Source organism: Salmo salar, chromosome ssa11, assembly GCF_905237065.1.
Source record: "Salmo salar chromosome ssa11, Ssal_v3.1, whole genome shotgun sequence".
NCBI classification, from domain to species: Eukaryota; Metazoa; Chordata; class Actinopteri; order Salmoniformes; family Salmonidae; genus Salmo; species Salmo salar.
The window spans coordinates 106,297,091-106,309,250 of NC_059452.1; the positions used below are offsets into that span (position 1 = coordinate 106,297,091).

General features: G+C 43.8%; 1 protein-coding gene across 1 annotated transcript in view; it reads right to left on the bottom strand.

Moving 5' to 3' along the window:
- The window catches only part of LOC106563906 (cell adhesion molecule 2), a 678,742-nt gene that overhangs the window by 207,864 nt on the left and 458,718 nt on the right, over positions 1-12,160 (bottom strand). The window contains exon 3 of the mRNA XM_014129855.2: positions 4,692-4,841. Coding sequence (XP_013985330.2) covers positions 4,692-4,841 — 150 coding nt within the window. The remainder of the gene's footprint in view (positions 1-4,691; positions 4,842-12,160) is intronic.

Below are 12,160 nucleotides of genomic sequence, written 5' to 3' on the forward strand. Positions count from 1 at the left end.
ACACACACACACACACACACACACACACACACACACACACACACACACACACACACACACACACACACACACACACACACACACACACACACACACACACACACACACACACACACACACACACAGAGAGAAATCGGAAACATGGACAGCCACATCATATTTAGCTTCAGTTTGGCTTGGCTTGATTTTACCCACACGCCATTGCTGGAAACTAGTCTACAGGATGAGATTATCATGGATTTTTTTTTTTTTGTCAAACGGCAGTCAAGCATCGATCCTCATGTCACCAGGATAAGACGCTCGATATTCCTTGTAAAGGACCATCAAGCTCATCACCGTGACCTTTCACCCCCCCCCCCCGTGAAGTTCATCATCACTTATTTCATCTGTAACATAATAAACTGCAAGCTTTCCTGAGTTGTAGTGGCAGGACCACACACCTTATCATTGTGTGACTCCAAGTCACACTATATATACAAAAGTATGTGGATACCCCTTCAAATGAGTGGATTTGGCTATTTCAGCCACAGCCGTATTTGACTGGTGTATACAATCAAGCACACAGCCATGCAATCTCCATAGACAAACATTGGCAGTAGAATGGGCCGTACTGAAGAGCTCAGTGACTTTCAACGTGGCACCGTCATAGGATGCCACCTTTCCAAACAAGTCAGTTCGTCAAATTCCTGCCCTGCTAGAGCTGCCCCCCGGTCAACTGTAAGTGTTGTTATTGTGAAGTGGAAACGTCTAGGAGCAACAATGCCTCAGCTGAGAAGTGGTAGGTTACACAAGTTCAGAGAACAGGACCACCGTGTGCTGAAGCGCGTAGCGTGTAAATATCGTCTGTACTCGGTTGCAACTACTGAGTTCCAAACTGCCTCTGGAAGCAACGTCAGCGCAAGAACAGTTCTTAGTGATGTGAAGCTCGCACCCCAATTGGACTCTGGAGCTTTTGGAAATGTATTCTCTGGAGTGACGAATCACGCTTCACCATTTGCTGTCCGGCAGACAAATCTGGATTTGGCGGACGCCAGGAGAACGCTACCTGCCCCAATGCATAGTGCCAACTGTCAAGTTTGGTGGAGGAGGAATAATGGTCTGGGGCTGTTTTTTATGGTTCTGGCTAGTCCCCTCCAGTGAAAGGACATCTTAACCCTAGAGAATACAATGACATTCTAGACGATTCTGTGCTTCCAAATTTATGGCAAATGTGTTTTGTTGAGAAAGGTGTGGAAGAACTTGGCTGGCCTGCACAGAGCCCTGACCTCAACCCCATCGAACACCTTTGGGATAATTTGGAATGCCGACTGCTATCCAGGCCTAATTGCCTTAACATCAGTGCCCGACCTCACTAATGCTCTTGTGGCTGAATGGAAGCAAGTCCCCCGCAGCAATGTTCCAACAACTAGTGGAAAACCTTCCCAGAAGAGTGGAGGTTGTTATAGCAGCAATGTTCCAACATCTAGTGGAAAGCCTTCCCAGAAGAGTGGAGGCTGTTATAGCAGCAATGTTCCAACATCTAGTGGAAAGCCTTCCCAGAAGAGTGGAGGCTGTTATAGCAGAGAAGGGGGGACACACTCCATATTAATGCCCATGATTTTGGAATGAGATGTTCGACGAGCAGGTGTCCACATACTTTTGGTCATGCAGTGTACTTCGATACGATGATCAATAATTGAGCATGAAGGCATTTCCACTGCCATCTCTCACATAATATATTTTACCGACACAAACATATCATCTAATGTTAAAGAAGTCTTCTAATATAATGAAGTCTCGAGGTATTGCTCGCCTGAGGTAGAGTACCTTATGAAAAGCTGTAGACCACACTTTCTTGATGTCTATAGTATTCTCTTGGGTATGCAATCTGGTTTCCGCTCAGGTTATGGATGTGTCACTGCAACCTTAAAGGTCCTCAATGATGTCACCATTGCCCTTGATTCAGTGTTGTACTGCTATTTTTATTGACTCGGCCAAAGCTTTTGATACGGTAGACCATTGCATTCTTGTGGACCAGCTAAGGAGAATTGGTGTCTCTGAGGGGTCTTTGGCCTGGTTTGCTAACTACCTCTCTCAAAGAGTGCAGTGTATAAAGTCCGAAAATCTGCTGTCTCAGCCACTGCCTGTCACCAAGGGGGTACCCCAAGGCTCAACCCTAGGCCCCACGCTCTTCTCAATTTACATCAACAACATAGCTCAGGCATTTATATGCAGATGATACAGTCTTATACTCAGCTGGCCCCTCCCTGGATTCTGTGTTAAATGCTCTACAACAAAGCTTTCTTAGTGTCCAACAAGCTTTCTCTACCCTTAACCTTGTTCTGAACACCTCCAAAACAAATGTCATGTGGTTTGGTAAGAAGAATGCCTCTCTTCCCACAGGTGTAATTACTACCTCTGAGGGTTTAGAGCTTGAGGTAGTCACCTCATACAAGTACTTGGGAGTATGCACTGTCCTTCTCTCAGCACATATCAAAGCTGCAGGCTAAAGTTAAATCTAGACTTGGTTTCCTCTATCGTAATCGCTCCTCTTTCACCCCAGCTGCCAAACTAACCCTGATTCAGATGACCATCCTACCCATGCTAGATTACGGAGACGTCATTTATAGATCGGCAGGTAAGGGTGCTCTCGAGCGGCTAGATGTTCTTTACCATTCGGCCATCAGATTTCCCACCAATGCTCCTTATAGGACACATCACTGCACTCTATACGCCTCTGTAAACTGGTCATCTCTGTATACCCAACGCAAGACCCACTGGTCGGCGCTTATTTATAAAACCCTCTTAGGCCTCCCTCCCCCCTATCTGAGATACCTACTGCAGCCCTCATCCTCCACATACAACACCCGTTCTGCCAGTCACATTCTGTTAAAGGTCTCCAAAGCACACACATGGCTGGGTCGCTCCTCTTTTCAGTTCGCTGCAGCTAGTGACTGGAACGAGCTGTAACAAACACTCAAACTGTTATTGTCTCTACCTTCTTGCCCTTTGTGCTGTTGTCTGTGCCGAATAATGTTTGTACCATGTTTTGTGCTGCTACCACGTTGTGTTGCTACCATGTTATTGTTATGTTGTGTTGCTACCATGTTGTTGTCATGTCGTGTTGCTACCATGTTGTTGTCATTTTGTGTTGCTACCATGTTGTTGTTATGTCGTGCTGCTACCATGTTGTTGTCATGTTGTGTTGCTACCATGTTGTTGTCATGTTGTGTTGCTACCATGTTGTTGTCATGTTGTGTTGCTACCATGCTGTGTTGTCATGTGTTGCTGCCTTGCTATGTTGTTGTCTTAGGTCTCTCTTTATGTTGTGTTGTCTCTCTTGTCGTGATGTGTTTTGTCCTATATTTATATTATTATTATTTACTTATATACATTTGAAGTCGGAAGGTTACATACATTTAGGTTGGAGTCATTAAAACTCGTTTTTCAACCACTCGACACATTTCTTGTTAACAAACTATAGTTTTGGCAAGTCGGTTAGGACATCTACTTTGTGCATGACACAAGTACATTTTTCCAACAATTGTTTACAGACAGATTATTTGACTTATAATTCACTGTATCACAAGTCCAGTGGGTCAGAAGTTTACATAGACTAAGTTGAATGTGCCTTTGAACAGCTTGGAAAATTCCAGAAAATGATGTCATGGCTTTAGAAGCTTCTGATAGGCTAATTGATATCATTTGAGTCAATTGGAGGTGTACCTGTGGATGTATTTCAAGGCCTACCTTCAAACTAAGTGTCTCTTTGCTTGACATCATGAGAAAAGCAAAAGAAATCAGCCAAGACCTCCACAAGTCTGGTTCTTCCTTGGGAGCAATTTCCAAACGCCTGAAGGTACCACGTTCATCTGTACAAATAATAGTACGCAAGTATAAACACCATGGGACCATGCAGCCGTCATACTGCTCAGGAAGGAGACGCGTTCTGTCTCCTAGAGATGAACGTACTTTGGTGCGAAAAGTGCAAATCAATCCCAGAACAACAGCAAAGGACCTTGTGAAGATGCTGGAGGAAACAGGTACAAAAGTATCTATATCCACAGTAAAACGAGTCCTATTTTGACATAACCTGAAAGGCTGCTCAGCAAGGAAGAAGCCACTGCTCCAAAACCGCCATAAAAAGCCAGACTACGGTTTCCAACTGGTACCGGACTTGGTACCGGAACCATCTGTATATAGCCTCGTTATGTTATTTTATTGTGTTACTTGTTATTATTTTTTACTTTAGTTTATTTGGTAAATATTTTCTTAACTCTTCTTGAACTGCATTGTTGGTTAAGGGCTAGTAAGTAAGCATTTCACAGTAAGGTCTACACCTGTTGTATTCGGCACATGTGACAAATAAAGTTTGATTTGATTTGAAAAGATCCCACCATGTCCAACGAACAGATCATCTGTTGGCATTTATCACATTTTAAACGAAACCTCCTATTTCCATCACAATTGTAATAATATTTTTTTATACGGTTTGACTTAACTCGCATAAAAACTATGGATGAAAATGTGGATAGTGTCTCACTAGGATAAACGTTGATTTTGACTGAGCATCGCGGGTTCAATCCCAGTTCTTGGTACTCGTTTAAAAAAATACAAATAAATTGCAACGAAGAAGGCATATACTGACATCTTGGGGACCTGGACAAATGTGGAATATTGCAGTCTATCTTTAGAGATCTCGCTGCTCTTACCTTTCTTGTCTCCGAAGAACAGTGTCTGCTGTGCAGGGTTAGACCACTGGAGGGAAGTTTGGTCGTTGTACTCTACCCTGCAAGTCATGTTGGCTGTCCCACCCTCTGTCACTGTCTGATTCTGGACCAAGGGGTGCTGCCCCGACGACCCTGGGGAGAGAGGAGAGAAGACAGGGAGAGAAAGGGGTAAATATAACAAAACATCATTTGTAGTGTAAGAGACATTGGGTTTAGTATGGGTAAACATTTTTTTCTATCAGAAGACAAACACAGCTCTTCCAATCTAAGAGAGCTGGTTGTAGTTTTGTGCCAACATCAAACCTCTTCAATGTTGAAGTTTTGATTTCCGTATACAGTATGTGTAGACAGTATACCCTGTAATTGCATAGAATGCTTCTAATCCTCTATACTGTTGCCTACATGGTTTAGTGTTCAACATGGTTTAGTGTTCTACATGGTTTAGTGTTCTACATGGTTTAGGGTTCTACATGTTTTACTGATCGACATGGTTTAGTGTTCTACATGGTTTAGGGTTCTACATGGTTTAGTGTTCTACATGGTTTAGTGTTCTACATCTACATGGTTTAGTGTTCTACATGATTTAGTGTTCTACATGGTTTAGTGTTCTACATGGCTTAGTGTTCTACATCTACATGGTTTAGTGTTCTACATGGTTTAGAGTTCTACATGGACATGGTTTAGTGTTCTACATGGTTTAGTGTTCTACATGGTTCAGTGTTCTACATGGTTTAGTGTGCTACATGGTTTAGTGTTCTACATGGTTTAGTGTTCTACATCCACATGGTTTAGTGTTCTACATAGTTTAGTGTTCTACATCTACATGGTTTAGTGTTCTACATGGTTTAGTGTTCTACATGGACATGGTTTAGTGTTCTACATGGTTTAGTGTTCTACATGGTTTAGTGTTCTACATGGACATGGTTTAGTGTTCTACATGGTTTAGTGTTCTACATGGTTTAGTGTTCTACATGTTTTACTGATCGACATGGTTTAGTGTTCTACATGGTTTAGTGATGTACATGGTTTAGTGTTCTACATGGTTTAGTGTTCTACATGGTTTAGTGTTCTACATGGACATGGTTTAGTGTTCTACATGGTTTAGTGTTCTACATGGTTTAGTGTTCTACATGGTTTAGTGTTCTACATGGTTCAGTGTTCTACATGGTTTAGTGTTCTACATGGTTTAGTGTTCTACATGGTTTAGTGTTCTACATCCACATGGTTTAGTGTTCTACATAGTTTAGTGTTCTACATCTACATGGTTTAGTGTTCTACATGGTTTAGTGTTCTACATGGACATGGTTTAGTGTTGTACATGGTTTAGTGTTGTACATGGTTTAGTGTTGTACATGGTTTAGTGTTCTACATGGTTTAGTGTTCTACATGGTTTAGTGTTCTACATGGTTTAGTGTTCTACATGGTTTAGTGTTCTACATGGACATGGTTTAGTGTTCTACATGGTTTAGTGTTCTACATGGTTTAGTGTTCTACATGTTTTACTGATCGACATGGTTTAGTGTTCTACATGGTTTAGTGATGTACATGGTTTAGTGTTCTACATGGTTTAGTGTTCTACATGGACATGGTTTAGTGTTCTACATGGTTTAGTGTTCTACATGGTTTAGTGTTCTACATGGTTTAGTGTTCTACATGTTTTACTGATCGACATGGTTTAGTGTTCTACATGGTTTAGTGATGTACATGGTTTAGTGTTCTACATGGTTTAGTGATCTACATGGTTTAGTGTTCTACAACTGTGGCTCAGTTGGTACAGCATGGTGTTCGCAACACCAGAGTTGTGGGTTCGATTCCCACGGGGGACCAGTACGGGGCAAAACAATTATGAAATGTATGCATTCACTACAGTAAGTCGCTCTGGATAAGAGCGTCTGCTAAAATTTAAATGGACATGGTTTAGTGTTCTACATGGTTTAGTGTTCTACATAGTTTAGTGTTCTACATCTACATGGTTTAGTGTTCTACATGGTTTAGTGATCGACATGGTTTAGTGTTCTACATGGTTTAGTGATGTATATGGTTTAGTGTTCTACATGGTTTAGTGTTCTACATGGTTTAGTGTTCTACATAGTTTAGTGTTCTACATCTACATGGTTTAGTGATCTACATAGTTTAGTGTTCTACATCTACATGGTTTAGTGTTCTACATGGTTTAGTGTTCTACATGGACATGGTTTAGTGTTCTACATGGTTTAGTGTTCTACATGTTTTACTGATCGACATGGTTTAGTGTTCTACATGGTTTAGTGATGTATATGGTTTAGTGTTCTACATGGTTTAGTGTTCTACATGGTTTAGTGTTCTACATGGACATGGTTTAGTGTTCTACATGGTTTAGTGTTCTACATGGTTTAGTGTTCTACATGTTTTACTGATCGACATGGTTTAGTGTTCTACATGGTTTAGTGATGTATATGGTTTAGTGTTCTACATGGTTTAGTGTTCTACATGGTTCAGTGTTCTACATGGACATGGTTTAGTGTTCTACATGGTTTAGTGATGTACATGGTTTAGTGATGTACATGGTTTAGTGTTCTACATGGTTTAGTGATCTACATGGTTTAGTGTTCTACAACTGTGGCTCAGTTGGTAGAGCATGGTGTTCGCAACACCAGAGTTGTGGGTTCGATTCCCACGGGGGACCAGTACGGGGCAAAAACATTATGAAATGTATGCATTCACTATAGTAAGTCGCTCTGGATAAGAGCGTCTGCTAAAATTTAAATGGACATGGTTTAGTGTTCTACATGGTTTAGTGTTCTACATAGTTTAGTGATCTACACCAACAAGGTTTAGTGATCTACATGGTTTAATGGTTTAATGTTCTACACCAACATGGTGTTCTACATGGTTTAGTGTTCTACATGGTTTAGTGTTCTACATGGTTTAGTGTTCTACATGGTTTAGTGTTCTACATGGTTTAGTGTTCTACATGGTTTAGTGTTCTACACCAACAACAAAATGAAGTTCCCTCTCAGGAAATACAAAATGAAGTTCCCTCCATTAAATCCATATTATGAATATGTATTAAAAGCTGACATTATAGAGGAAGAGGGTCGTTGGCATTCCACTGTGTAACATCCGTCCCATTTCCGCATATAGAACAAAGCAGAGGAGATAGGTTGGATGGAGCCTACTCTCCAGGAAGCGGGCTGAAAGGCCTAATTACTAGCCCAGGATTGAGCTCCCCTCTGGGGGGTAAATTAGCTCCTCTATGGGCCTCTCTAACTAAGAACCACCACTAAAGTCTCAGGATAAATCGCGGCTTAATGCTCACACACACAGGGAGGGAGGGGGAGGGAGGGAGGACAAGAGGGGAGGAAGGGGATGGATTGAGGGAGAGGGGAGGGAGGGAGGACGAGAGGGGAGGAAGGGGATGGATTGAGGGAGAGGGGAGGAAGGGAGAGGGATAAGGAAAGAAGTTGGGAGGGAGAGAGAGAGAGGGAGGGAGAGAGATGGACAGGGAGGGAGAGGGGAGGGAGGTATGAAGGTAGGCAGGGAGGGAAGGGGGAAAGAGAGGGAGGGAGAGAAAGAGAGAGAGAGATTTAAAATATACCTTTATTGGCCCAATAGTTATTGCATAATTTACAATACAAAACTTTATTTACAATACAAACTTTATTTCATTTAACCGAGAAAGTTAGAACCAAACCCCTCTCCTCGTCCACTGCACATAGAACAGCCTCAAACTACACAGCAGCGGTTATATGGCTAAGCAGTAGAGCTGACCCCAGGGTGGACACCCCTGCAGCCTCTCCCTCAGCCTGGCCGTCTCAGCCCCCCCCACTTTCACAGTACAGTAGCTCGACCCATGATATAAACCCACTACCCAGGCTAAACACTTCCATGGTCCTAAACAGATAGGCATGACACATGCTATCAAAAGCTTTTTATTGATCTATCTAAATGAGTCCCGTGTCCTGATCAAACATTCTAGTTATGTCTATATCTCTCTAAAGAAACACTTATACGTCCCCCTCTTCTTCGGCGGTAGTGACAGCACTGCCTGCTGGCAGCTGATTGGTAGTACAGAGTTCTCAAAGGACTCCAGAGATCCCTCCCCAATTCACCACAGAAACATTTAGAAAAGTCAGCTCAGCCTGGCGAGAGCTGCTGCACAGCAGTGTGTCTGTAATTACACTGGGCACATCACCCATGTGTGTCTGTAATTACACTGGGCACATCACCCTGCGTGTCTGTAATTCCACTGGGCACATCACCCTGCGTGTCTGTAATTCCACTGGGCACATCACCCTGTGTGTCTGTAATTACACTGGGCACATCACCCTGTGTGTCTGTAATTACACTGGGCACATCACCCTGCGTGTCTGTAATTCCACTGGGCACATCACCCTGCGTGTCTGTAATTACACTGGGCACATCACCCTGTGTGTCTGTAATTACACTGGGCACATCACCCATGTGTGTCTGTAATAACACTGGGCACATCACCCTGAGTGTCTGTAATTACACTGGGCACATCACCCTGCGTGTCTGTAATTCCACTGGGCACATCACCCTGTGTGTCTGTAATTACACTGGGCACATCACCCTGTGTGTCTGTAATTACACTGGGCACATCACCCTGCGTGTCTGTAATTCCACTGGGCACATCACCCTGCGTGTCTGTAATTACACTGGGCACATCACCCTGTGTGTCTGTAATTACACTGGGCACATCACCCTGCGTGTCTGTAATTCCACTGGGCACATCACCCTGTGTGTCTGTAATTACACTGGGCACATCACCCTGTGTGTCTGTAACTACACTGGGCACATCACCCTGTTTGTCTGTAATTACACTGGGCACATCACCCTGTGTGTCTGTAATTACACTGGGCACATCACCCTGCGTGTCTGTAATTACACTGGGCACATCACCCTGCGTGTCTGTAATTACACTGGGCACATCACCCTGAGTGTCTGTAATTACACTGGGCACATCACCCTGTGTGTCTGTAATTACACTGGGCACATCACCCTGTGTGTCTGTAACTACACTGGGCACATCACCCTGCGTGTCTGTAATTACACTGGGCACATCACCCTGCGTATCTGTAATTACACTGGGCACATCACCCTGCGTATCTGTAATTACACTGGGCACATCACCCTGAGTGTCTGTAATTACACTGGGCACATCACCCTGTGTGTCTGTAATTACACTGGGCACATCACCCTGTGTGTCTGTAATTACTCTGGGCACATCACCCTGCGTGTCTGTAATTACACTGGGCACATCACCCTGCGTGTCTGTAATTACACTGGGCACATCACCCTGTTTGTCTGTAATTACACTGGGCACATCACCCTGTGTGTCTGTAATTACACTGGGCACATCACCCTGTGTGTCTGTAATTACACTGGGCACATCACCCTGTGTGTCTGTAACTACACTGGGCACATCACCCTGCGTGTCTGTAATTACACTGGGCACATCACCCTGCGTATCTGTAATTACACTGGGCACATCACCCTGCGTATCTGTAATTACACTGGGCACATCACCCTGAGTGTCTGTAATTACACTGGGCACATCACCCTGTGTGTCTGTAATTACACTGGGCACATCACCCTGTGTGTCTGTAATTACTCTGGGCACATCACCCTGTGTGTCTGTAATTACACTGGGCACATCACCCTGAGTGTCTGTAATTACACTGGGCACATCACCCTGAGTGTCTGTAATTACACTGGGCACATCACCCTGTGTGTCTGTAATTACACTGGGCACATCACCCTGCGTGTCTGTAATTACACTGGGCACATCACCCTGCGTGTCTGTAATTACACTGGGCACATCACCCTGCGTGTCTGTAATTACACTGGGCACATCACCCTGCGTGTCTGTAATTACACTGGGCACATCACCCTGCGTGTCTGTAATTACACTGGGCACATCACCCTGCGTGTCTGTAATTACACTGGGCACATCACCCTGCGTGTCTGTAATTACACTGGGCACATCACCCTGCGTGTCTGTAATTACACTGGGCACATCACCCTGCGTGTCTGTAATTACACTGGGCACATCACCCTGCGTGTCTGTAATTACACTGGGCACATCTCCCTGCGTGTCTGTAATTACACTGGGCACATCACCCTGCGTGTCTGTAATTACACTGGGCACATCACCCTGCGTGTCTGTAATTACACTGGGCACATCACCCTGCGTGTCTGTAATTACACTGGGCACATCACCCTGCGTGTCTGTAATTACACTGGGCACATCACCCTGAGTGTCTGTAATTACACTGGGCACATCATTCTCCACTGTCTGTGAGACAGGCGTATCAACCTCAGTCAGCTGCTCTTTGTAATCACTGCCGGGAGCTCAGCCACTTTCACGACTCCCCTGAGCTCCCCGCCACGGCAACCCGCCACGGCAACCCGCCACGGCAACCTGGCTACATTAACATCATCAACATTAACATCAACAGTATGCATCTTGCAATTCCCATGTTTAGGGTTGAGTCTGGACCAAAGGTGGAGGCCCGCCTTCAGATCTGGAGCCAGACGCGGCTGAGGATCCATCAGTGCCTCACTCACCTCGCTCCATGTGTGCGCATACCTACTGCTTTTATCCAATCTCCCCACAAACAGACTATCTGTGGTCGCATAAAACCCTGTAGGCTTTCTCCTCATACCACACCTGATACGAAATACCTCATGTTTTTATTTTAATTTTTTGTAGGTCAGTCTAAAAAACATGAAAACCTGCCTTATGAAGTGGTAACATGTTACAACAGTTGGTTTTTTATTTTATTTATTTTTTTACATTGAAGTAATAACTCTCTCTTTGGGCTGGCGAATTTCCCGTTAAGGTGTGAGCTCTCGCATCAAGTAGCCATCGCAAATGAACAGTGGTGGCACATTGGATATATTCGAGAAGCAGTTGAAAGATTTTCATAGCCAACATCCTCCACCGTCACATTTTGGTTCTGACATACACCTGAAACCGTGGCGGAGATAAAGGGATGGCTTCTCCACGTTTTTTTTTTTTTTTTTTTCTTCATAGCTCCAGAAAGCCAGCGCCATCATCCAGGCAGATCGCTCAAGATTGGCTTCGAAAATTGACGTCCATGTCCTGAGGACATCGGGGAAATGCCTTCAAAACTGTCCACCAGGGGGCAACAATGAGCGATATTGCCATTAAGTACGCTTAGGTTTTGCTAGGAAAAAATAGTTTGACTCCGAATCCAAAGGTCACTTGTTCAATCCTAGTGGTAGACACTCATTTATTGTTTTAACCCTATCCCAAACCTTAACCTTTAACTTAAAGATCCACCATACAGATATCGCTCTGCCATTTCCTGGTTGATAAACTTCTAATAGTTTGCGTAATTTCAAAAACAAGCAAGTATAGTGTATAGAATCGTTGTAACATCTAAACTGCTTTGAAATATATTTTCCATAACCACAAATTATGT